The sequence below is a fragment of the Ovis canadensis genome, chromosome 2, assembly GCF_042477335.2.
Source record: "Ovis canadensis isolate MfBH-ARS-UI-01 breed Bighorn chromosome 2, ARS-UI_OviCan_v2, whole genome shotgun sequence".
Lineage (NCBI taxonomy): Eukaryota > Metazoa > Chordata > Mammalia > Artiodactyla > Bovidae > Ovis > Ovis canadensis.
The window spans coordinates 30,474,561-30,502,419 of NC_091246.1; the positions used below are offsets into that span (position 1 = coordinate 30,474,561).

General features: G+C 38.3%; 1 protein-coding gene across 2 annotated transcripts in view; it reads right to left on the reverse strand.

The window, feature by feature from the left end:
• ERCC6L2 (ERCC excision repair 6 like 2) overlaps window positions 1–7,036 on the reverse strand; it is a 162,506-nt gene extending 155,470 nt beyond the window's left edge. Inside the window, exons 1-2 of one of the 2 annotated variants that reach the window (XM_069575743.1) lie at window positions 6,549–7,036; window positions 737–1,161 (exon numbers count right to left, since the gene is read on the reverse strand). In XM_069575743.1, coding sequence (XP_069431844.1) covers window positions 737–1,161; window positions 6,549–6,630 — 507 coding nt within the window. In that variant the 5' untranslated portion in view covers window positions 6,631–7,036. The remainder of the gene's footprint in view (window positions 1–736; window positions 1,162–6,548) is intronic. The other variant, XM_069575744.1, reaches the window with a different exon arrangement.
• Window positions 7,037–27,859: the final 20,823 nt, after the last annotated feature.

A 27,859-nucleotide genomic window follows, 5' to 3' on the forward strand; every position in this document is an offset into this window, starting at 1 on the left:
CAGCCACACAAGATAGGAAGTGAATCCTCCCTAGTACAACTTTGAAATAACTATGGCCTTAAGAGAAACTCAGCCAAAAGACCCAGCTAAATGGTACCCAGATTCCTGATCCACAGAACCGTAACATGATAAATGTGTATTGTTTCAAGCTGCTATATCTTTAATAATTCGTTATACAGCAATAGATACCTAACATAAGCCTATCTGAAGAAAAGTATATTCATGTGCTAATTCTGGTACATATTTTAGAGAAACAAGAGGCCTCTCTAAAGTCCACCAACTGAATTCCTAGTGGCCCAGAGATCCTAAACTAAGAAACCTCTGCTATGATAAACTCCAAACAATATGTACAAAAGGCCTGCAGAAAATTGAACCATGCTGTGTAGCTTAACAATTGTCAGAATACTTTCCTTCCATAAGGTATCATTAAGAAAGTTAAATTAATCTAAATATAAATACTATCTTAGTATTAACATTATCAAAGGTAAAAACAAGTCAAATTATACTAAAACATTACTTTAAATAACGTATTTCATAGTACTAAATAAGTACTGAGGTTAAAAAATTGACTAAACACCATCCTTAAGTACTGTGTGAGACAAACACACACACAAAATAATTATAATAAGTTCTGGGATACAAACAGAAATTTGCAGATGGTATCCATTCATGTATGTAATACACATGACATATATGCATGACTTTATTAAATTTTAATTATAAAGTAAATAAATACCTGTACAGTTTTTCCAAGTCCCATATCATCACCAAGAATACACCCTCTTCCTTGGATGAAGTGTCCATAGAGAAACTGGGCTCCCTCCCTTTGGTAGTCTCTTAAATACCTATTGATAGTATAAGGAATGGAGTCTCCATTTTCAGATAGTTGAAAAGGAACAGCTGACGATGGAAATTTTCGGTCTGGGAAATAAGGTTTTTCCAAATCTTCATCATCAAATATAAAATTCCTGGAGCAATCTTTAACAGATTTTACTTCTTGAAGTCTTTTAAGAGGTACTCTCCTTTCTTGAAAATCTGAATATAAGATGACTGCAAATGACTTCCCATTTTCATCCACTGTGATAGATTTTATGCTTGCTTCACAAAGTTTTTCATTATCTGGAGAAGGGGCAAGACATCGTTCTCCTGGATGCCATATATCTATAATAATAAAGGAGAAAATAAACTTTCCAAATCTAACTTTTAAAGTAACACCTCATTTATCCACTTCTATGAGAAAAAAATATTCCTCACATAAATACCCTTCCCAAAATTTGAAACAAGACAAATCATAGGTATCTTCCTAAAGTATATTATCATAATAAAGGGGATATAATTTATTTCCAGTTTTTCTCACCCTGACTATGTGTCATAATCTCCCCATACATGCTTAATCTATTTATGCTGATTAGGTTGATATGGGTCATGGGCATTTGGTTTTATTATTGTGGGCAAATGACTCATGGGCATTTGGTTTTATTATTGTGGTTGGTTATTATTGCTAAATTCAAAAGGTGATTCTGATGCACAGCCAGGATTAAGAACCACTAAGAATCACCTGATGACTCATGAACATTATGTATAACATTCATACATATGGCAGAATAACTGTGAATAGGACTTGGTAATAGGTAAGTTAAAGTCCTCTGAACAGCTATATTTTTGTGATTCTTCTGTCTGCTTTTTTAGTTATTCCATGTCCTTTTTCTGAACAAAGCTATTTCGTCTCACTGTCAATACTGCTGTTTCTAAAACGTTCCTTGAAGCTGTATACAGCTAATCAAGGGAATCCCCAGTTCAACAGCAGAGTGACATGCACCAGCTTTATCACAGCTTTTTCCATTCGAGGTTTTTAAAAGCTGAGGTTCTTAAAAACGAGATGAATTCTAAGATCTCCTTCTGCTATCATTTCACTATCCTTTGAAAAGTCTGACTTCTCTCTATGTATGAATTCATTCTGTGCTTAACTGTACAGCTATTTTATTTTGTATTCAGAAAATACAGTACTATGGAGTGGGGAGGGAAGCCTCTACAGAGTATAATATTGGTACAATTAAAAGGTACCAAATAGAGGAAATTAAATAAAAATAATTTCCCTAATGGGATTTCATGTAACAAGAATTCCAGAGGAATTGTATGGCTACAATTGTAAGAATACTAGGAATTATTTTTTCCACACATTTCTCACAGAGATCATATGCTCATTGGTAGTTTCCCAGGGTCTTTCTAATGATTCTGAATTAGGCTTTTATAACATTCATGATTATAACTAGTATGTCTATATTCTCCAGTAAGAATAGCTCATTATGCTATTCCCCATCAGTTGTTCCTCAAAAGTAAAACCATTATTCTAACTTTGATAAAGTTGTTTTTATATAACAATCAGAAGCACAGCAAAAAAAAAAAAAATCTGTTCTCCCACTCTAATTTTGTTTTCAAACTGTTTGAGAATTATTACACTCTTCTAAAAATGTTCTAATGTGAAAATAACACTCCGATTCACTGTACAGAGATAAGTCAATGGACCCTATTTTCAAAACAGTACTATCTGAACCTTAAAACCTATGTAAAGCCTTAAGGTAAGTCTTAACACATTACTTGTTTCATATGATTTGTCTGCCTATCTAGCATATGCCTTGTAATTTTTTAGAGCTTTAATTCATTAACTTATTATCAATGTATATGATTTAAAACCAGCTATTCACCAGATACTGTACCACACTATGAGTATAAAAATGAAGAAGAAAAATGTCAAAAATGATAGTCATTAAACCTTGCTTGAAACTAGTCTTTCCCAATTTCATTAAAAGGAATCACTGTCTAGCCAACATTTCAAGGTAGAAAACCTTTCAGTTCAGTTCAGTCGCTCAGTCATGTCCGACTTTCAGTTCAGTTCAGTCGCTCAGTCATGTCCGACTCTTTGCGACCCCATGAATCACAGCACACCAGGCCTCCCTGTCCATCACCAACTCCCGGAGTTCACTCAGATTCATGTCCATCGAGTCAGTGATGCCATCCCGCCATCTCATCCTCTGTCGTCCCCTTCTCCTCCTGCCCCCAATCCCTCCCAGCATCAAAGTCTTTTCCAATGAGTCAACTCTTCACATGAAAACCTTTAGTCAGTCCTTATTCCTCTTCTGATATTACTCCCTACATTCAATCCATCAGAATGTCCTGGTGGTTCTACTTCAAAAAAAAAAAAAAAGCCATCACTTTCCTCCATGCCACCAACTCTTCAAAATAACTATTGGCAAACTTTTTCTGTAGAGTCAGATTTTAGCTGTTTATTATTTTAGATTTTGCAGGTTTTATTGTCGCTTGCCTTTGTAACACAAAAGTAGCTACAGACACATAATCAAATGGATATGGCTGTGCTCCAATAAAACTTTATCTACAAAAAAAAAGTGTCGGGCTGAATTTGGTTCTGACTGTATTGTGTCAACGTCTGGCTTTCTCCTAAATTACTGCTCTAGACTCCATTCTTTACCCATTCTCTCCACTGACATTATCTCCCCCTACAATCCATTTTCCACATAGCTGCAATATCAACTACTTAAAAATATTTATTAGTAAATCTTTAATTTAAAATCTTTTAATAATTACCCACTACAGAAAGAATAAACTCCAAGCTCCTTACTATGGTCTACGTGACCCGTATCATTTCCCCCTACTTACCTCTCCAACTTAAAATCTATCGATATTCCCCTTGACTCAGCATACTAGGCAGGTCTTCTCTCACTTATTGTTATGTCATCGCCTCATAGATTTTGTTTCTGATCATCTTATTTAAAGTACCCCACTATTCTGTACCTGAGTATTTTACTGCCTGTATAGCACATATCACAATGTTTAATTATCATGTTTACCTTTTAAAAATCTTTCACTAGAGAATAGTATCTTTTCCGAAAAAATGTCTGTATTGTTCAAAATTTTATCCCCGGGGCCAGCACACAGGAGGCACTCAATAAACGTGCTGAATATATTAACAGAAACACATTCCGAACCTAATAGAACCTTGTTATCTAGTGAGAGAGACAAATACTAAAAAGTTCACACATGTGAAATTGTTGCTTTAAGAGTGCTGTAAGAAAGAAGGACTAAAGAACAGTTTAAAAAGGAAGGAAATCTAGGCAAAGAATGTCAGTCGGGGGGTACATATAGCAGGTGCAAAAACCTCATGGGCTTCACACAACAATCTATAGAAATCTATTAAAATTTGGTTTCTGAGTTTGGGTAACTTGTAGGACTAAGGAGATTCAGTTAAGTTTGATCTAGGGCAGTATCTCTCAGCATTCAAAGTCCAGAACAAATAGTTTAAATTAGGACGATTTCTTTTTGGACTGAATGGGGGGTAAGGCTCCTTACAATCTGGTCCCTGTGTCCGCTTTAACTTCATTTCCTCCCTTTCTCCCGATTTCATCCCAAACTTGCCTTCTAGCTGTTCTTCAACCATGACAAGCATACTCCCATCTTCGGTCCCTGAGATTTCTGTTCCTTCCACCAACCCTCTCCCTAAATCCCAATGTGACTGATTCTCTCCCTTCATTCAGGGTTCTGCTCAAATGGCATCTCCTCAGAGGTATCTCGGAGAAGGCGATGCCACCCCACTCCAGTACTCTTGCCTGGAAAATCCCATGGATGGAAGAGCCTCATAGGCTGTAGTCCATGGAGTCACAAAGAGTCAGACACCACTGAGCGACTTCACTTTCACTTTTCACTTTCACTCACTGGAGAAGGAAATGGCAACCCATTCCAGTGTTCTTGCCTGGAGAATCCCAGGGACAGGGGAGCTTGGTGGGCTGCCGTCTATGGGGTCACACAGAGTCAGACATGACTGAAGCGACTTAGCAGCAGCAGCAGCAGAAGTATCTTCTCTGATCACTCAATCTAACATAGCACTCCCTGCCACTCTCTCTTCCTTTACCCTGCTTGATTCCATTTTCAGAAAAAATTTGAAATATCTGTTATTGGTTATCTACTTCAGTTCCCCTGAGTAGAGACAATTTGTGTACACTGCCATATTCTGGACACTGAGGACAATGTTTGAAACTCAAATACTTATCAGATTAACAAATATTTATGTAGCGCTAACATTTTGAGGTTTATGTGTGCCACACATGCAAATTGCACATAGTAGGTCATTTAAGCCTTACAACAACCCTACTTCCTTACTTCACTAGGTTCACTACTTCATGTAAATACTATTATTAGTTCCCTTTTATAAATGGTGAAACAGATAAAGGTTAACCACAGCCACACAGCTAGAAAGTGTCAGAGCCTGGATGTGAATCAAGCTATCTGAACTTGTAGCTACCATGCTGTACCAGTACATTCATGAATGAACAATTCCTTGGAACTGAGCAGCCCTCAGTTCAGTTCAGTTGCTCAGTTGTGCCTGACTCTCTGTGACCCCATGGACTGTGTAGCACGCCAGACTTCTCTGTCCATCACCAACTCCTGGAGCTTGTTCAAGCTTATGTCCATCAAGTCAGTGATGCCATCCAACCATCTCATCCTCTGTCATCCCCTTTTCCTCCTGCCCTCCACCTTTCCCAGCATCAGGGTCTTTTCCGATGATTCAGTTCTTCACATCAGGAGGCTGAAGTCTGAGTAGCCCTGCCCCCTTTTAAATGAGATATGAACATCCCAGTTACTATAATCTCCACTCAGCAGCTTCATCTACTTATTTTACCTGCCAGGTTTCTAAAGATATTTGTATTTGTGGTCCCTGAGTGATAATGTCATCAATTTCTAGTCTTCAGAGCTGAGGCTTGTTACTTAAGAGTCTCTGAAGTTTGGTTCTATATTCCTCATCTATTTAATCAGATCAGTATCTTCCTCAAAAGAAAACATGTAAACAATCAGAATATTTCTAGGCACAGAACAAGCATTCATTCAATATCTGTAAGTTTTTGTTATATCACTATTAATAATGAAAACAATTAATTTGGGGGCAAGAGGACATTCCAGATGACTTGTGGCAAATAACCATGTTCTCCCTAAACCACTCTTAGTGACCCATTAAAGGTGACCCTGACTCAATAAATCACATATAAAGCTCTTTGTGTAATAAACTGAACTAATCTCAATCTATATTCACCACTTAATAATGAACCTACCATTCACTAAGGACTGAGGCATACAACAGAGAATAAAAATACCAAACATTTACTTAGTGTTTACTATGAGCCAGACACTGGGTCACGTTAAGTGCTTTGCATGACACCATCTCAATTAATAGTCAAAAGAACTCAACTTGATTGAACTCAGCAATGATTTCAATTTTACAGATGAGCAAACTACGCAAAGTTGCTCAGCAAACGACTGTCAGAGCCAGCACTAGATCCAAGGGCAGTCTGACTTCAGAGTTTCTCAACACTGAATCACAAAGAACTAGTCCCAGCTCTAGAGGGGGTACACTATCTCCATCTGTCACTCACAGAGGCCACAGGGTAAAACCCCGACCCCAAGGGAACTGGCATGAACAGGTCCAATCCTACACAGTCAAGACAGGTGTCTGGGCAGAGAGGCGAGCTCGGAGCTTATACCTTTGCCGTTGGTTTCCGCGCGGGGCTTCGGGGTAGACTGATCCATCTGGCCAGGGGGAAGGGCTTGGCAGCCAGGTTGCATTTAACACCCCACGGGCGGCAGAGGACCGCCAGGAGGAGGCGGGCAGGCGGAGGGTGGCAAACTCCACCTTCCGCCACCCTCGGTACATCGCCCTCCCCTGGAGCTCGACGTCACGGCACGGCGGGAGCAAAGGTGGAGCCTGTTGGGGTCCAGGGAGAAGGGACGATGGCCTCTGCGACAGCGGCAGAGCTGGAGGACGCTATGGAAGCTGGCAAGGCAGCGCTCACCTACTAGCCTGGCGCTCCGCCGGCGGGGGAAGACAACAGGCTGGCTACTCGACCCTTTACCCTCCCTCTCACTGTTAGGCCTCCCTTTGCAGCCCGGCGTAGCTTCTAACCCGAACTCGGAAAATCCCGCGAGAACTGGCTCCGGTACAGTCCTCGGGATCTCACGATAACCAAAATCTTGGTTTACAGGGGCGGAGCGATCTTCCGGCCGTCTTTCCTCTAGAAAGCGTGCAACACAAAGATCCGCGATAGTTGCAAGTAGCGCGGGGGTTTGTATCGTTTACCCGCTCTGTGCGGCTGTTGTGGCTGCAGAGAGAGTCTGGAAGGTGGCCGTGGGCGTGGACCTGCTGAGGGTCTTTTAAGGACCAGTAAGAAAGGTGACGGCCTAGCAGGAGACCATCGTCCCAGCGCTCCTTTGTCCATGGGATTCTCCAACCAAGAATATTGGAGTGAGTTGCCATGCGTCCTCCAGGAGGACATAGTCACGTCTCCAAGTGCAGCTGGGAAAGATTATTTGGTTTTAAGGGCTCATACGATAAAACTGGGTCCTCCAGTAATCCAGGATACTCTTCCCTTATCAAGATCTATACCCTCAAGCACATCAGTAAGATTCCTTTGCCATAGGATTAAGATATGAACATCTTTGGAGATCATTATTCTGCCTACCCCAGCTTCTTAATGAGGAAAACTATGGCTATTTCCTCTGCAAATAGATATCTATTTTTGACAGATACTAAAAATCAGCATGTTTTCATAAAATGCTTCATCTAGAATAGCACTTGTTTCTGTTTACCAGCAGGTAGAAATTTTGTATTGAAGAGAAACATCTAATTCATCCGTTAACTATGTGTTACATGGCCCTCAAACATGGTTCAGAGATTAGACATTTATCCTCACTGCTTCAAAGTCCTCACCCATAACAGACTCATAATAGTGATCCACCTAAAAAGGATTATTGTAATAATTAAATAAAATAAATACAACACCTAAAACAATACCTACTCATAGTAAGAATTTAGTAAGGAATAGTATTGCGATATACTGTTGTTATCAATGGAATTTGTCCACTTGAATGTTGCATTCTGCATAGCAATTACTTCAGTTTAATATTTTGGCCAATAGTTGATAATGCATTATTACTTAGAATTTTAGACTAGATTCTAACTTAAACAGCACGAATTGTAAGGCATATTTTCTAGGTACAGCTGAACAAAACTTATTACTATCATTACATGCGTCTTGATATTAGAAATTTTAAAATGTAGAAAAAAACTTGGACTTGATGAAATATATCTATTTTACTTAAATTCTGTAAATTTTGTCCCTAAAATCAATAGCAATTGGAAATTCCAATCTACCTTATTTTTTTGTCCTACACCTATTAGAGAAGACATTTGATTTTTCCCTCCACTGAAATGACTAGTTATGTAATGTCATATTTTTCCAGAGGTCCACTGATTTAGCAAAAATTTTAGAAGTAAATATTGATTTAAATGAAAGGGATCATCTGATTGATGGAATACTCTTGTGACTAACGAAAGCAGTTGTTTTTGTTGTTCAGTTGCTCAGTCATGTCCGGCTCTGTGCAACCCCATGGACTGTACTATGCCAGGCCTCCCTGTCCCTCACCAATGGAAGCAAAGGGAACCTCAATTTCTGAATATTTCTTATTTAATCTCACCACCATTGTTATGATACATGGTGGAGTAGAAATAATCAGGACATAAAAATATGTTTTAGTGAATGAGATGCCTCACAAAATTAGACATCCTCAAACATTCCTTTCCCCATTTAACTATAGTGTTTGTCTCAGCCCATTACAGTGATGTCTTTGTCTAGGTGCTAATATTGTAAACATCCAACAAGATAATAGGACACTGCAAAGTGAAATTAAAAGACTTGCAAAACATTGAGGAATTCCTGAAGTCAATATAAATGATATTGGATAGCTACATCACATGTAAAAACTGTTGGCAAAGTCATATCTAGCAAAATTAAGCATGTAAAAACTACAAAAAGAGAAAAAACACAGATGATGGTAGCATAGACATTTCAAAAGACTATTACTTGACTATCAAAGAGACCCTTGAGAAAGATGATTAAACCTTGTAATGTTTTACAAAAAAGTAGTCTTTCTTTATGTTCCCACTCAGGAGTCAAAATTGTGACCTCCAAATTGTGAGTTAAGCAGCAAAAAGGTGCAAGAAAAAATAGGTATATGTTTTAGTCTATTTTGGTTGCTATGACAAAATTCTAAAGACTAGATAGCTTAAAAACAGCAGACATTTATTTCTCACAGTTCTGGAGGCTGGAAAGCCAAAGATCAAGATGTCAGCATGGTTCTATTCTGGTGAAGGCCCCCTTTTATTCATAGCTGGCCCCTTCTTGCTGTGTCCTCACGTGGTGGAATGGACTACAGAGCACTGTGGTATCATTTTTTCAAGAGCACTAAAAATGGCAACCCACTCCAGTATTCTTGCCTGGAGAATCCCAGGGGCAGAGGAGCCTGTTGGGCTGCCATATATGGGGTCGCACAGAGTCAGACGTGACTGACGCGACTTAGCAGTAGCAGCACCAATCCTATTAATGCAGATGACACCACCCTTATGGCAGAAAGTGAAGAGGAACTAAAAAGCCTCTTGATGAAAGTGAAAGAGGAGAGTGAAAAAGTTGGCTTAAAGCTCAACATTCAGAAAACGAAGATCATAGCATCTGGTCCCATCACTTCATGGGAAATAGATAGGGAAACAGTGGAGACAGTGACAAACTTTATTTTGGGGGGCTCCGAAATCACTGCAGATGGTGATTGCAGCCATGAAATTATAAGACACTTGCTCCTTGGAAGGAAAGTTATGACCAACCTAGATAGCATATTCAAAAGCAGAGACATTGCTTTGCCAGCAAAGGTCCATCTAGTCAAGGCTATGGTTTTTCCAAAGGTCATGAATGGATGTAAGAGTTGGACTGTGAAGAAAGCTGAGTGCTGAAGAATTGATGCTTTTGAACTGTGGTGTTGGAGAAGACTCTTGAGAGTCCCTTGGACTACAAGGAGATCCAACCAGTCCATCCTAAAGCAGAGCAGTCCTGGGTATTCATTGGAAGGACTGATGCTAAAGCTGAAACTCCAATACATTGGCCACCTGATGCAAAGACTTGAGTCATTGGAAAAGACCCTGATGCTGGGAGGGATTGGGGGCAGGAGGAGAAGGGGACGACAGAGGATGAGATGGCTGGATGGCATCACTGACTCGATGGATGTGAGTTTGGGTAAACTCCGGGAGTTGGTGATGGACAGGGAGGCCTGGCGTGTTGCAATTCATGGGGTCACAAACAGTTGGACACAACTGAGCAACTGAACTGAACTGAAATGAATCCTACTAATGAGAACTCCATTTCATGACCTACTCATCTCCCAAACCTCACATTGGGCATTAGAATTTCGATATTTGAATTTTGAGGGGACACACATTCACCATAGCAGTATGAAAATATAAGACAATGCAAGAAATTGAGTCTCAAGAGTTCTAGTTACTTGATTTTCAGTTCAGTTCAGACAGTTCACATATTGTTGAAGCCTGGCTTGGAGAATTTTGAGCATTACTTTACTAGCGTGTGAGATGAGTGCAATTGTGTGGTAGTTTCAGCATTCTTTAGCATTGCCTTTCTTTGGGATTGGAATGAAAACTGACCTTTTCCAGTCCTGTGGCCACTGCTGAGTTTTCCAAATTTGCTGGCATGTTGAGTGTAGCACTTTCACAGCGTCATCTTTCAGGATTTGAAATAGCTCAACTGGAATTCCATCACCTCCACTAGCTTTGCTCATAGTGATGCTTGCTAAGGCCCACTTGACTTCACATTCCAGGATGTCTGGCTCTAGGTGAGTGATCACACCATTGTGATTATCTTGGTCATGAAGATCTCTTTTGTACAATACTTCTGTGTATTCTTACCACCTCTTCTTAATATCTTCTGCTTCTGTTAGGTCCATACCATTTCTCTCCTTTATTGAGCCCATCTTTGCATGAAAAGTTCCCTTCGTACCTCTAATTTTCTTGAAGAGATCTCTAGTCTTTCCCATTCTGTTGTTTTCCTCTATTTCTTTGCACTAATCACTGAGGAAGGCTTTCTTATCTCTCCTTGCTATTCTTTGGAACTCTGCATTCAGATGCTATGTCTTTCCTTTTCCCCTTTGCTTTTGGCTTCTCTTCTTTTCACAGCTATTTGTAAGGCCTTCTCAGACAGCCATTTTGCTTTTTTGCAATTCTTTGTCTTGGGGATGGTCTTGATTAGTGCCTCCTGTACAATGTCATGAACCTCCATCCATAGTTCATCAGGCACTCTGTCTATCAGATCTAGGCGCTTAAATCTGTTTCACACTTCCACTGTATAATCATAAGGGATTTGATTTAGGTCATACCTGAATGGTTTAGTGGTTTTCCCTACTTTTTTCAATTTCAGTCTGAATTTGGCAATAAGGAGTTCATGATCTGAGCCACAGTCAGCTCCTGGTCTTGTTTTTGCTGACTGTATAGAGCTTCTCCATCTTTGGCTGCAAAGAATACAATCAGTCTGATTTTGGTGTTGACCATCTGATGATATCCATGTGTAGAGTCTTCTCTTGTGTTGTTGGAAGAGGGTGTTTGCTATGACCAGTGCGTTCTCTTGGCAGAATTCTATTAGCCTTTGTCCTGCTTCATTCTGTACTCCAAGGCCAAATTTGCCTATTACTCCAGGTGTTTCTTGACTTCCTACTTTTGCATTCTAGTCCCCTTTAATGAAAAGGACATCTTTTTTGGGTGTTCGTTCTTAAAGGTCTTGTAGGCCTTCATAGAACCATTCAACTTCAGCTTCTTCAGCGTTACTGGTTGGGGCATAGGCTTGGATTACTGTGACATTGAATGGTTTGCCTTGGAGACGAACAGAGATCATTCTGTCGTTTTTGAGACTGTTTCCAAGTCCTGCATTTCAGACTCTTTTTTTGATTATGATGCCTACTCCATTTCTGCTAAGCGATTTTTGCCCACAGTAGTTGATATAATCGTCATCTGAGTTAAGTTCACCCATTGCAGTCCTTTTTAGTTCGCTGATTCCTAAAATGTCGACATTCACTCTTGCCATCTCCTGTTTGATCACTTCCAACTTGCCTTGATTCATGGACCTAATATTCCCGGTTTCTATGCAATTTTGTTCTTACAACATCAGACCTTGCTTCACAGCATTTGAACTTGCCAATAAGTAACCTAAGCCTTTAAGTTTACAAGTCAGTATTATGCAACTGTATGACTGTACTTAACACAAATTGTACACTTTAAAATGGGTGAAGAAGTTAAATTTTATGTGATAGGTCTTTTTTTTTTAATATACTATCATTAAAAGACAAAATAAAACACTTGGGTCAACAGAAGGACAGTTTGCTTTTTAAGCCAGGTATGATGAAAGATACATAGTGAATGGAGGGTTAGTGTTAGGAAGGTGATGAGTATAACCTCTTGAACCTTACCAATGCTGTTTTTACTTCATAGACTCATTAAATATTAGAACTTGAAGAAATCTTAGGGATCCCATGATCCTGCACTCTAATTTAAAGAAAAAGTAGTTAGAATATTTGTTCCAGGTCACAAATAGAAATAACAAAATCAGGATGAGAATATGTTTCCTGATATTTATTACAGTATAATAAGTATATAAAAATTTTCACAGATGGTATTTTTATATTTGAAAAATTAAATCCTGTGATGTAATTTCATGTAATATTTTATATTACATGTCACATAGTAAGCCTAACAAATCTGCAACAAAACACAAGGAACTTCATGTTGAAATAACTTTATAAAAATACTCAAAATGATAGCTGACCTTGCAAAAAATATGTAAAACACTTATAGGCCAAAAGTAAGGAGGGAGGTGAAAACTAACTTGTTAAGCTGGCACTTATGCCACTGTTGTCATGAGGCATTCACCCATCTCAGTTACCAAAAAGTCTGTGTTTTAATGGTCTTGTGATAACAGAAGACAAGGCCCCCAAATGAAACTGAAACTCTCATTTGAAATCTGAAAACTTGAAAGATAACATCCTCAAAGAAATGGTAGAGTAGAAGAAAACTGGAGAGCAAAAAACAGGGAGGATGAAGAACACATTTTTTTTTTTGCACAGACTCCAGACAAGTGTGTGTGTGTGTGTGTGTGTGTGTGTGTGTGTGTCTCCTGACATTTTGAAACCACAATCATCCCCCAAATGGATTATGATTTGAATTCACATAATCTGCATGATCTAGGAAACCCCAAGGTGCAGTAATAGCATAATGTAGTGCCAGGTTCATTACATCCAGATTGGTAAAAGGAAAATAGCATATCCTCTCTCAAAGAAAACATTTTAAATCTCAAATTTCTCAGAGATAAAGTCCTATAAAACTCTTCATAATCTCCAAACTGAAAAACACAGAAATGAACTTCCATGGGCAAAATTCAGTAGGAAAAACATACAACAAAGATAGACCCTTAGTAATTTCAGTTAGAAGTATTGCCAAAAAGTATACATGTATATAGATTAAAAAAATTACTGATATATTTTTTTAAGTTTTTTATTTTTTTAATTTTAAAATCTTTAATTCTTACATGCGTTCCCAAACATGAACCCCCCTCCCACCTCCCTCCCCACAACATCTCTCTGGGTCATCCCCATGCACCAGCCCCAAGCATGCTGTATCCTGCGTCAGACATAGACTGGCGATTCAATTCTTACATGATAGTATACATGTTAGAATGCCATTCTCCCAAATCATCCCACCCTCTCCCTCTCCCTCTGAGTCCAAAAGTCCATTATACACATCTGTGTCTTTTTTCCTGTCTTGCATACAGGGTCGTCATTGCCATCTTTCTAAAGTCCATATATATGTGTTAGTATACTATATTGGTGTTTTTCTTTCTGGCTTACTTCACTCTGTATAATCGGCTCCAGTTTCATCCATCTCATCAGAACTGATTCAAATGAATTCTTTTTACCGGCTGAGTAATACTCCATTGTGTATATGTACCACAGCTTTCTTATCCATTCATCTGCTGATGGACATCTAGGTTGTTTCCATGTCCTGGCTATTATAAACAGTGCTGCGATGAACATTGGGGTACATGTGTCTCTTTCAATTCTGGTTTCCTCGGTGTGTATGCCCAGCAGTGGGATTGCTGGGTCATATGGTAGTTCTATTTGCAATTTTTTAAGGAATCTCCACACTGTTCTCCATAGTGGCTGTACTAGTTTGCATTCCCACCAACAGTGTAGGAGGGTTCCCTTTTCTCCACACCCTCTCCAGCATTTATTGCTTGCAGATTTTTGGATAGCAACCATTCTGATTGGTGTGAAGTGGTACCTCATTGTGGTTTTGATTTGCATTTCTCTAATAATGAGTGATGTTGAGCATCTTTTCATGTGTTTGTTAGCCATCCGTATGTCTTCTTTGGAGAAATGTCTATTTAGTTCTTTGGCCCATTTTTTGATTGGGTCGTTTATTTTTCTGGAATTGAGCTGCATAAGTTGCTTGTATATTTTTGAGATTAGTTGTTTGTCAGTTGCTTCATTTGCTATTATTTTCTCCCATTCAGAAGGCTGTCTTTTCACCTTGCTTATAGTTTCCTTTGTTGTGCAGAAGCTTTTAATTTTAATTAGATCCCATTTGTTTATTTTTGCTTTTATTTCCAGAATTCTGGGAGGTGGATCATAGAGGATCCTGCTGTGATTTATGTCTGAGAGTGTTTTGCCTATGTTCTCCTCTAGGAGTTTTATAGTTTCTGGTCTTACATTTAGATCTTTAATCCATTTTGAGTTTATTTTTGTGTGCGGTGTTAGAAAGTGATCTAGTTTCATTCTTTTACAAGTGGTTAACCAGTTTTCCCAGCACCACTTGTTAAAGAGAGATTAAAGAGATTAAAGAGATTAAAGTCAACACATAGAAATCCCTTGCATTCCTATACACTAATAATGAGAAAGTAGAAAAAGAAATTAAGGAAACAATTCCATTCACCATTGCAATGAAAAGAATAAAATACTTAAAAATATATCTACCTAAAGAAACTAAAGACCTATATATAGAAAACTGTAAAACACTGGTGAAAGAAATCAAAGAGGACACTAATAGATGGAGAAATATACCATGTTCATGGATCGGAAGAATCAATATAGTGAAAATGAGTATACTACCCAAAGCAATTTACAAATTCAATGCAATCCCTATCAAGCTACCAGCCATATTTTTCACAGAACTAGAACAAATAATTTCAAGATTTGTATGGAAATACAAAAAACCTTGAATTGCCAAAGCAATCTTGAGAAATAAGAATGGAACTGGAGGAATCAACTTGCCTGACTTCAGGCTCTACTACAAAGCCACAGTCATCAAGACAGTATGGTACTGGCACAAAGACAGACATATAGATCAATGGAACAAAATAGAAAGCCCAGAGATAAATCCACACACATATGGACACCTTATCTTTGACAAAGGAGGCAAGAATATACAATGGAGTAATTTACTGATATTTTAAAAAATGAAACTGAAAACATGAGAAAGAAAAAAGATAGTGTCAAAAAACAGCAAGTAGATTTTTTTAGAGGACTAGAACTTTTGGAAGTGAAAATTTTAGTTATTGACATTAAAAACTCATTAGTAAATTACATATCAGATTAAACACACCATAATATACGATATAGCACTAGGAACTATATTTAGTATCTTTTAATAGTCTATTTCTGCTTTATTGACTATGCCAAAGCCTTTGACCATGTGGATTGCAATAAACTGTGGAAAATTCTGAAAGAGATAGGAATACCAGACCACCTAATCTGCCTCTTGAGAAATCTGTATGCAGGCCTGGAAGCAGCAGTTAGAACTGGACATGGAACAACAGACTGGTTACTTCAAGGCTGTATATTGTCACCCTGCTTATTTAACTTATATACAGAGTACATCATGAGAAACGCTGGACTGGAAGAAACACAAGCTGGAATCAAGATTGCTGGGAGAAATATCAATAACCTCAGATATGCAGATGACATCACCCTTATGGCAGAAAGTGAAGAGGAACTAAAAAGCCTCTTGATGAAAGTGAAAGAGGAGAGTGAAAAAGTTGGCTTAAAGCTCAACATTTAGAAAACGAAGATCATGGTATCTGGTCCCATCACTCCATGGGAAATAGATGGGGAAACAGTGGAAGCCGTGTCAGACTTTATTTTGGGGGGCTCCAAAATCACTGCAGATGGTGATTGCAGCCACAAAATTAAAAGACGCTTACTCCTTGGAAGAAAAGTTATGACCAATCTAGATAGCATATTCAAAAGCAGAGACATTACTTTGCCGACTAAGGTCCGTCTAAGTCAAGGCTATGGTTTTTCCAGTAGTCATGTATGGATGTGAGAGTTGGACTATGAAGAAGGCTGAGTGCCGAAGAATGGATGCTTTTGAACTGTGGTGTTGGAGAAGACTCTTGAGAGTCCCTTGGACTGCAAGGAGATCCAACCAATCCATTCTGAAGGAGATCAACCCTGGGATTTCTTTGGAAGGAATGATGCTAAAGCTGAAACTCCAGTACTTTGGCCACCTCATGCGAAGAGTTGACTCATTGGAAAAGACTGTGATGCTGGGAGGGATTGAGGGCAGGAGGAGAAGGGGATGACCGAGGATGAGATGGCTGGATGGCATCACTGACTCAATGGACGCGAGTCTGAGTGAACTCCGGGAGTTGGTGATGGACAGGGAGGCCTGGCGTGCTGCTATTCATGGGGTCGCGAAGAGTCGGACACGACTGAGTGACTGAACTGAACTGAACTGAATAGTCTATAATAGGAAAGAATTTGACCTGAATCACTTTGCTGTACACCTGAAACATTTTAAATCATATATACTTCAAAAATATTTTGAAATAAAAATTTTAAAAAGCAGAGTGGACATATCCAAAAAAAGAAGCTATAATAGAAAAAGCCAAAATAGAAAATAGTAAGATCTAAAGAAATGACCCCAAATGGAGGACAAAATGTCAAGTAGATGTAAAGTATAAAAGAAAGCTTAAGGAAAATGGAGGTTAGAATTGGATTTTCAGAAGTATTGAAAGGTGAGATTGAAGAACAAAAATTTGCAAAGAAATGATAGCTAAAATCCTCAGATTCAGGAAGCACAATGAATTGAGTGCAATATAAAAATATATATGCAAAAAGTTAGACACACTGAAGTAAAATTACAGAAGACAGTAACAAAGAATCTTGAAAGCAGCCATTAGAAAAGACAGATTACCTATAGAGAAAAGAATGACAATTTAGCTGATAGCAAAAGACTTCTCTGTAGTAAGGACAAGACTAAGAAGCCAGGAGACAATGGAATAGTTCAAAGAGAAAATAACTTTCAACCTAGAATTTTATAATCTGCTACACTATGAAGTGAATGAAGTCGCTCAGTCGTGTCCGACTCTTTGTGACCCCATGGACTGTAACTTACCAAGCTCCTCTGTCCATGGGATTTTCCAGGCAATAGTACTGGAGTGGATTGCCATTTCCTTCTCCAGGGGATCTTCCCGACCCAGGGATTGAACCCTTCCCGGCATTGTAGACAAATGCTTTACCATCTGAGCCACCAGGGAAGCCCCAATAATGACAGCAAAATAATATTTTCAGACAAAAGCATAGAACCATTGGACTCTCACTACAAAAACTTTTTAAGGATTTTGAACTCAGAAAACATCTGAAATGTAAGAAGAATGATTAGCCTAACAAAATTAGCAAACAACCATTTACCACAGTAATGATAATAATGTAATTTGAATATATAAAAACCTGGGTCAAACTCAGATCAAACCTGGGTCTCCAGTATTGCAGGCAGACTCTTTACCATCTGAGTCATAGAATAGGAAAATAGTACAGGGGGAAAAACTATCAGAGAAGCTCAGAATATTAATATCAGATAATACATGTCTTCCCTGGTGACTCAGCAGTAAAGAATCCACCTGCCAATGTAGGAGATGCAAGAGAGGCAGGTTAATCCCTGGGTTGGGTAGATCCCCTGGAGTAGGAAGTGGCAACCCACTCCAATATTCTTGGCTTGAAAAATTTCATGGACAGAGCACCCTGATGGGCTACAGTCCATGGGGTTGCAAAGATTTGGACACAACTAAGCACACACACACACAAGGGAAAAATAGAATAACTCAGAATATTAACATCAGATAATATAAACTTTAATGTGAAAAGCCATAAGGACAAAGAAATTAGCCACAGAAATGATAAAAGGCATAGTTGTACCAAAGAGACTGTGGGCTTCCCTGTTGATTCAGCAGTCAAGAATCCACCTGCCAATGCAGGAGACCTGGGTTCAATCCCTGGGTTGGATATATCTCCTGGAAAAGGTACTCTTGCCTGAGAAATCCCATGGACAGAGAAGCCTGTGGGCTATAGTCCATGGGATTACAAAGAGTCAGACATGACTTAATGACTAAACAACCACCGTTAAAGGGAAAACGTTATAAGATTTTTTCAACTGACGCCCTAAAATGACAAACTTCACATTTAATGTAAGATAGTCTTCCATGTAAGATACCCAAAGGAAACCATCAACATAGATTTTATAATCCTAATTTCTCATCTCCATTGAGTATATAAAAGTATTGGATGGAAGGGATTAGAGCATAGGGATGGGAGGTTAGAGAAAGAGAAGAAAATGTTTTTGATAGAACTATTGCAGAGATAAGTTCCATACCTCAAGACAAGCAAACAGAGATTCAGAGGAATCACATGGAATGTTTAATATGCTTCCCTTGGAATTTGTGGAACATGATGGACTATTTGGCTTGAACCTTAAGAATCTGAAGGGCAACTACTGTGGCTGGCTAATTGCCCTGAAGTCAAGTAAGAAATGTTAAGGTATTTGGGCACCTTACTCCCAGAGTTATTGTGACAAAAGGATGCACATTTCTTCAAGACGTGGGCCTTCGGTGACAGAAAGCCAGTAGAGATTTCAAGGTGACCCCAAAAGGGATCCTGGAACAACTGGATACATAGGGGTAAATTAGTGACTCTGCAGAACACGGCAAATCACCATATGGGAGACATCCAAAGAAGGTCTATGCAGTCTCATGGAAGTACTACTTAAAATGTCTGTTCTCGTTTCTTAATTTTTCCCATTACCCAAACAATTCTGCAAAAGTCAGGAGCAGCCTAGTAAGTAGGAGAGGAAGGCAGAAGCATAAGTCATATAAAAGAAGTAATTATCCCTACTTTTTCCCCTTATTGTAACTTTGCTTTGTAAGTCCAAATGTTGTTTTCAGCCTAACTTACTAGACTAATTATTATTATTAGTTTTCCATGTTGGTGGGCATACAGTGTATGCACATGTAATTTTCTGACATCAGAAACTGAAAAGGGTGGGGACAAAGCTTTAAAGGAGCAGAGTTTTTGTATATTATGAAATTATGCTCATCTAAATTCAAATTAAATGTTTATAGCATTAGCATGTTAAATGTAATTCCCATGGTAACCACAAAGTAAATAGCAGCAAAATATATACCCAAAAAATGAGAAATAAATTTAAACATTTCACTAGAAAAAAATATTAAAACACAAAAGAAGATAGTAATGTAGGAAATGAAGGACAAAATAGCTATAGAGCATATAGAAAACAAATAACACAATAAAAGAAGTCCTTTCTTGTCAGTAATTGCTTTAAATGTAAATGGGTTAAAATTCTCCAATCAAAATTAGAGAAAGAGATTGATAGAGCGGAGAAAACCACATGAACCAACTACATGCTGTCTACAAGAGACACATATGAAATCCAAACACACAAACAGTTAACAGGGAAAGAATGGAAAAAGACATTTCATGCAAAGAGTAAACAAAAGAGATTGGGGGAAGCTGCTTCCCTGGTGGCTCAGACGGTAAAGCGTCTGCCTGCAATGCGGGAGACCCGGGTTCGATTCCTGGGTCGGGAAGATCCCCTGGAGAAGGAAATGGCAATCCACTCCAGCACTCTTGCCTGGAAAATCCCATGGATGGAGGAGCCTGGTAGGCTACAGTCCGTGGGGTTGCAAAGAGTCGGACACGACTGAGCGACTTCACTTTCACTTTCTTTCATCCTAGTATCAGGCAAGGTACAGTTTAAATCAAGTAAGTTATAAGTGACAAGGAAGGACATTATATGAGAGAAAGATACCCTGAAGAAGGGAATGGCAACCCATTCCGGTAGTCTTACCTGGAGAATCCCATGGACAGAGGAGCCTGGCAGGCTATAATCCATAGTGTTGCAAAGAGTTGGACATGACTGAAGTGACTCAGTATGCATGCATGCACACAGGAAGAAGATATATAACTATTATAAACATTTATGCACTTCCAGTGAAGAAATCTGAGCACCAAAGAATTGATGCTTTTGAACTGTAATGTTGGAGAAGACTCTTGAGAGTCCCTTGAACTGCAATGAGATCCAACCAGTCCATCCTAAAGGAGACCAGTCCTGGGTGTTCATTGGAAGGACTGATGCTGAGGCTGAAACTCCAATACTTTGGCCACCTCATGCGAAGAGTTAACTCATTGGAAAAGACCCTGATGCTGGGAGGGATTGGGGACAGGAGGAGAAGGGGACGACCGAGGATGAGATGGCTGGATGGCATCACTGACTCGATGGACGTGAATCTGAGTGAACTCCGGGAGTTGGTGATGGACAGGGAGGCCTGGTGTGTTGCAATTCATGGGGTCGCAAAAAGTCGGACACAACTGAGTGACTGAACTGAACTGAACTGAACTGAGAGGATCGTCCCAATTCAGGGACTGAACCCGGGTCTCCCAGATTGCAGGATTCCTTCCCATCTGAGCTACCAGGGAAGCCCAAGAATGCTGGAATGGGTAGCCTACCCCTTCTCCAGGAGATCTTCCCACCCCAGGAATCAAACTAGGGTCTCCTGCATTGCAGGTAGATTCTTTACCAGCTGAGCCACCAGGGAAGCCCTTTTTGCACCTAATGACACACTAGCAAAATCTGAAGCAAAAGCTGACAGAATTGAAGGGAAAAACAATTCTATAATAATAGTTGGAGACTTTAATACTCCAATAATAGATAGAATGAGACCGAAAATAAGTAAAGAAATAGAGAGTGTAATACAATATACCAACTAGATCTAATAGATATACAGAACAATCTTGCTGTTCAGTTGCTAATTTGTGTCTGACACTTACAGAACAGTTTACCCAATAACAATAGCACACATATTCTTCTCAAGTGCAGATGAGACATTTTCCAGGATAGACCACACTTTAGACCAGAAATCAAGTCTTACAGATTTAAAAATATACAAAACATACAAAGTAAAAAGTATCTTCTCTGACTACAATGGGATGAATTTAGAAAATAAAAACAAAAGTAAAACTGGAAAATTCACACAATTGTGGAAATTAAACAATACACTCTTAAGCAACTATAGCTCAAAGAAGAAAAACAAGGTAAATTAGAAAATACTTAGAGACTAATGAAAACAAAAACATGATGTACCAAAACTTATGGGATAAAGCAGAAGCAGTGCTAAGCAGGACATTTAAAAAGAAAAAAGCTCCCAAATCAACAACTTTACAATTTAAGGAATTAGAGAAAGTACAGTGAAAGTGAAAGTCACCCAGTCATTTCTGACTCCTTGAGGCCCCATGGACTGTAACCTGCAAGGGTCCTCTGTCCTTGGAGATTCTCTAGGCAAGAGTACTGGATTGGGTTGCCATTCCCTTCTCCTGGGGATCTTCCCAACCTGGGGAGCGAATCCAGGTCTCCTGCATTGCAGGCAGATTCTTTACCATCTGAGCCACCAGGGAAACTCATAAGGAACTAGAGAAAGAAAAACCTAAACCAAAAGCTAGCAGAAGGAAATAATAAAAATAAGAGCAGAGACAAATGAAATACAAAATAGAAAAACAATAGAGAAAATCCATTTAAAAACGAATTTTTAGAAAAGAGTAACAAAACTGACAGACCATTAGCTAGATGGACTAAGAAAAAAGAAGACTCAAAATTACTAAAATAAGAAAAGGAGGAACACTACTATATTTTTTACAGAAATCAAAGATTATGAGAATATGATGAACAATTGTATGCCAAAAAATTGGGTAGCACAGATGAAATGGACAAATTTCCTAGAAACATAAAACTAACCAAAACTAAATCCCAGAGGAAGAGAAAATCTAAGTAGACCTATAACCAGTAATGAGGTTGAATCCGTAATCAAAAATTTGCCAACAGAGTAAACCTGGACCCACGTGTTTCCTTTTTGAATTTTGTCAAACAGTTAAAGAGGAACCAATACCAGTACTTCTCACACTTTTATTAAAAGTTGAAGAGGAAAGAACACTTCCTAGTTTATTTGAATTTACTTGAGGCCAGCATACCTTAATACCAAAGCCAGGTAAAGACATTATGAGAAAAAATTATATGCCAAATCCCTATGAACACTGATGCAAAAATCAACAAAATACTAGCAAACAGAATGCAGCAGCATTTAAAAGAATTTACACCATGATAAACAGAATTTATTATTGGAATGCAAAGATGATTCAACATACAAAATTTGATTAATGTATTATGCCACATGAATAAAATGAAGGATAAAAACCCATATGATTAACTCAATGCAGAAAGTTATTTGATATCCTTTCATGATAAAACACTCAACAAACTAAAATAGAAGGAAAATTACTTCAACATAATGAACATATATGGAAAACTTTTTTTTCATACACTGAACACTTTTTTCCAAAACTGAACACTTTTCCTTGAAGATCAAGGCAAGGATGCCGACTTTTACCACTTCTCAAAATACTATTAGAAGCTCTAGTCAGACTAATTAGGCAAGAAAAAGAAATAAAAGACATTCAACTTGGAAAGAAAAGTAAAATTATCTGTTTGCAGATGATATTACATGTAAAAAGAATTACACCCACACAAAAGTTGTTCAGTTCTGTTGCTCAGTTGTATCTGACTCTTCATGACCCCATAGGGCAAAGACTGCAGCACACCAGGCTTCCCTGTCCATCACCAACTCCCGGAGCCTACTCAAACTTGTGTCCATCATGACAGTGATGCCATCCAACTATCTCATCCTCTGTCGTCCCCTTCTCCCCCCACCTTCAATCTTTCCCAGCATCAGGGTCTTTTCAGATGAGGCAGTTCTTCGCATCAGCTGGCCAAAGTATTGGAGGTTCAGCTTCAGCATCAGTCCTTCCAATGAACATTCAGGACTGATTTCCTTTAGGATGGACTAGTTGGATCTCTTTGCAGTCCAAGGGACTCTCAAGAGTCTTCTCCAACACCACAGTTCAAAAGCATCAATTCTTCAGTGCTCAGCTTTCTTTATAGTCCAACTCTCACATCCATACATGACTACTGGAAAAACCATAGCTTTGACTAGATAGAACTTTGTTTAAAAGTTCAATGCCATAGAAAAGAAAATGTGTATGTGTGATGAAGGATAGAGAGTACTGGGGAGAGAACTGTTCTAATTAAAAGAGACTAAGGAGACACACAAAACCCCAGTTGTACAAAATATTACATAAAATGTATTTGGGGAACAAATGAAGAAATTTTCATATGATCTGGGTATTAAATAATATAGAATTCATTTTCTTGGATGCGTTAATGATATGATCTATAGTGAAATGTCCTGTTTTTAGAGGATGCAACTGAAATACTTAGGGAAGAATATCATGAAGTCTATAGGGCTTCCCTGGTGGCTCAGTTAGTAAAGAATCTGCCTGCGATGTAGGAGACCCAGGTTTGATCCCAGGGTTTGGAAGATGTCCTGGAGATGAGAATGGCTACTCACTTCAATATTCTTGCCTGGAGAATCCCATGGACAGAGGAACCTGGTGGGCTATAGTCCATGAGGTCACAAACAGTCGAACATGAATGACTGACTAACATTTTTTTGATCGTGAAGTCTCCACTTATGTTGAAATGGATTCAGCAAACACACACACACACAAGCTTATAAAGCAAAATAGTTAACAATAGCTGAATCCAGATGATACATGTATGTGTGATATGAGAGTTTGTTGTGTTTTTCTTCCTGATTTTCTATATGCTTGAAAAACATTCATAGTAAAAAGTTGGGAAAACAAAAATTACTTAAACGTTTATAAAAGACAGAACTGTTAGAATTCTGAGAAAAGAATCTAAAGGAATTCTCTATTAAAAATACAGAGCTGAGCTCAAAAATGAACCAGCACTGTTTACAAAGAATGCCATTAACCCATTACTAAATAAGTGCCAAGAAAATAATGGTAATCATCCTTAAGATATGGGCAGTTGAAGTCACAATACCAGTTATCTGTATTTCTAAACATTGTGCATGTTCTCTGGATAAATACAGATGCTAATGGCTACAAGCATTATACAACTTGAAACTCATAGATGTCAGTATATTTTAAATTATTTCCAGTACCATAGACATCCATCTTTGCCAAGGTTTTAATTAACAGATTGATGAAATTCTGACTTAATATAAAATCTAACAATTTTTGTAAGCAAAATGACTAAGTAAATAGTTTACAATTTAACTAACATAGCACATGAATTTACCTGTATAAGTATGGACCTCACTGAAGTTGTGTCTTGGCATCTCTGAAATACTGCATTAATTGCAAAGCTTCCCAGAAAATGCTGTGTTTTTACAGTCCAAGTTGGAGAAACAAACTTAGTAGCAAATTGATTTATCTGTTAAACATAAAAATGAAATATTGAGCTGAAGAAATATCTGTTAGTGTTGTGCTATGGTGATAAAAATTACTCTTTTAGTATCTGGCATTGACATTTGTTTGTACAATAGTAAGCAGTGTGATCAAGGTTATATTTCTTACTAATTCAGGGTCTTTTGACAAAAATGTAAAGATAATCATAAGGTTTATGCATCAGTTATATCATATTCTATGACCTAAATTAACATGAAAAAGCTAAAATATTAATGTTAAAGAGTTTTAATTATCCTTGCTATCATTCTGCAATTAATATTCAATTTTTCTTTTTTTTTCTAGTTATCTTTTATTCTACCATCCAGGATACCTTTCTCTTCCCCTCTCTTTCCCTCTTTTCTTTAATACATGTGTTGAAAATCTGTCATGATATCCTATGATTTCCAACAAGCCCTGGAAGTATCAATAAGCACTAAATTATGGGCCCTCCATCATATTTTCAAACCCAGAACTGAAACTTCATCTTATTCTAGAGCTCCCATAACTTTTAACCCCTTCTCAAATGCCATGATGATCCAAGTCTGCTCCGAAATCCACCATGGATAATATACAAGGTTCTCCAGGATGGTTAGGAAGATAGGATCTGGAGCTTATGGCAACTAATATTAAATATTTAAATATTTTAAATATTTAATATTAATTTCTAATTACCTTCGGCTGAATGTAGATTTTCACCTTGTGTGCAAAATCCCGCATTTCAGTCAACTACATACAGATGACAGCTTCTTAGGAAGAGTGTTCTTACATTTTTCTGAAAAGAAAAAAGTTTTACTCTTGGGTGCCAGGTAAAAAATTCTTTAAAAAATCCCTAGAGCAACATAAAGTTGTCTTCTATCATTTTGAAAGGTAGAACTTGGCAGCAGTAAGCAATTTGCATTAATAAAACTTTCTGATCTCACGAAGAGAAAGTTTTCCTTTATAGATTTGATTAGTTGTTTGTCATTGAGGTTAAGGCCACCTGAAAGGAAACTCCTACTCATTTCTTCTGCAGAAAAATATCAAAAGTAGAAGTTAGTTAGTCATAGTGAGGTTGCTTATCACCAGTGAACATGTCAGTTGAGTCATACAAGGAACATCTAAAATGGACTTTTGAGAAGTAAAAGTTTCCTTCTCTTAATCAGTAGTGCAAGGAAGGGAAAAATAGGCATTCCGTGACAAACAGGAAAACATCCTTTCCCATGGACTAAGGACAGCTGAAGAGCCCATGAATGAATAAATCAGGGAGGAAAGAGCCAGTGCCAGTATAAAAGGGAGTCGTCTCTCGTTTCTATGAAGAATGTCTCTTTGCTAATCCTTATCACTGCAACAATCCAGAGAATAGAAGAAGTTACACCAAAGATTAAAGTAAAACTTTAAGAATTACATTAAGTGTATAATTATGCTTTTATAAATTATCATCTCAATTTGCTGGAAGTTTAGATTCAAGTCTTTTGAAAAATTGTTAAATAGGGGCAGTTTGTAACAATCTTTCCTTCTTCCTTGTGGTTGCTCCTGTAGACCTTGTCCCTCCCTCGCTGGTATCCCTTCCGTCACGGAACATCTGTGTGCTCCCAAGGGTGTACTAAGTGGCTTGATAATCTATCCCACAGAGGATGTGAGACCCTCCATTTGCATTTCATGGCATGGTTGCTAACAGACTACATGAATTTTGATTTTAAAATAGTAAGGCATATCTTTCAAGTGAATTCAATTTTGTGATGTGGTTGATGATCATTATAAAATTAAAGATATATTTTCCTAGAATTAATTGGATAAAGAATTAATGGATAAAGCTGTTAATGCAACAGCTGTTAAAATCACACATTTAAATAAACTGTTATAGATAAAAATATGAATCATTCTCAAAAATGTTAATAATTTCTAAACCATTAAGAAAATATCATCCAATAATAACTGAAAATAAGATGTCTCAAGTACAATATTTGTAAAATACCTAAAGTTTGGTGTGTGCTTCCCTAGTGGCTCACAGTAAAGAATCTGCCTGCAATGCAGGAGACCCGAGTTTGATACCTGGGTTGGGAAGATCCCCTGGAGAAAGGAATGGCAGCCCACTCCAGTATTCTTGCCTGGAGAATTCCATGAACAGAGGAGCCTGGCGGGCTACAGTCCATGGGGTCACAGAGTTGGACATGACTGAGTGATTAACATTAAAGCTTGGTACTTTAACATTAAAGCTTGGTACTTTTCATACATTGTTCACATGATTATGGCAATCCTTTATCTTTAAAACTTGACAGCAATTTAGTTCACTCTATCCCAACTTGAAATGACCTAAGCTTTTATTTTCTCTATGAAAGCATGCACCTTTGTGAGCACATTGAGATTTTTTCCTGCTTCATAACTGGAGCCCTACCCCAGAAGATCTGAATAGCACTCTTCTCCCATTTTAGACAAGAGAGAGGCTGGGTTTGACTTTTCATTGGAGGATCTAGGGGTCGCAAAGAGTAGGACACGACTGAGTGACTGAACTGAACTAGCTGTCCAGGTGTTTGATTCCCCGAGTATGTATCTTCTCTTTCTACACAGACCTACCTCAAAGGAAGAAGGAATACTCTTTTTACAGTCAGTCACCCTAGGGCAAGATTCACCTAGAATTGTGAAAATTGCATTCTGATCCAAATACAAGGCTGCCGTTTTATTTTCTTCTCATGGACAAAAAAAAAAAAAAAAAGTCGTTTTTTTCCTGTTGTCTCCTCATACCCTCTCAGGACCCTGACATATGTGATGACCACCACATGTCATTGCAGCATGTCCTACATTCAGGGTGTGCCTTTTTTTCTTCTTTTTTTGCAACATAATTCCAAGACCATACAATCGTCTGACTAAAAACAGACCATAGTGATTGTAGCCCTCTATCTGCTCATATTCCTCGAGCTGGAAGGCACTCATCTCCCACTCCTGAGGTTTCTAGGTACAGCACAACCATTTGTGTGGCACAGTGCTGCCTCACTCTGTCCTCCTCTGAAAGGAAGTACCTTATCTGAATAGGGAGCTTCAGATAATGAACTTACAGCTTAGCTCTTTCCTCTTTCTTTATTACTGGTGTATGCTTGCCTGTAGAAGGCACATGTTTTAGGCTGCTCTTGATCATGAAGTAACTGATAAATCTTTGTCTTTACAATGGAGCAAGGGGCTGTGGTTTTCTAGCACTGCCTCTAATTCTGAGGTTAAGTATTGGGAATCTAATTCTTCTCATGTTTCTATACCTTCTTCTCCCATTGATCTATCAATAATGAGGCCAACA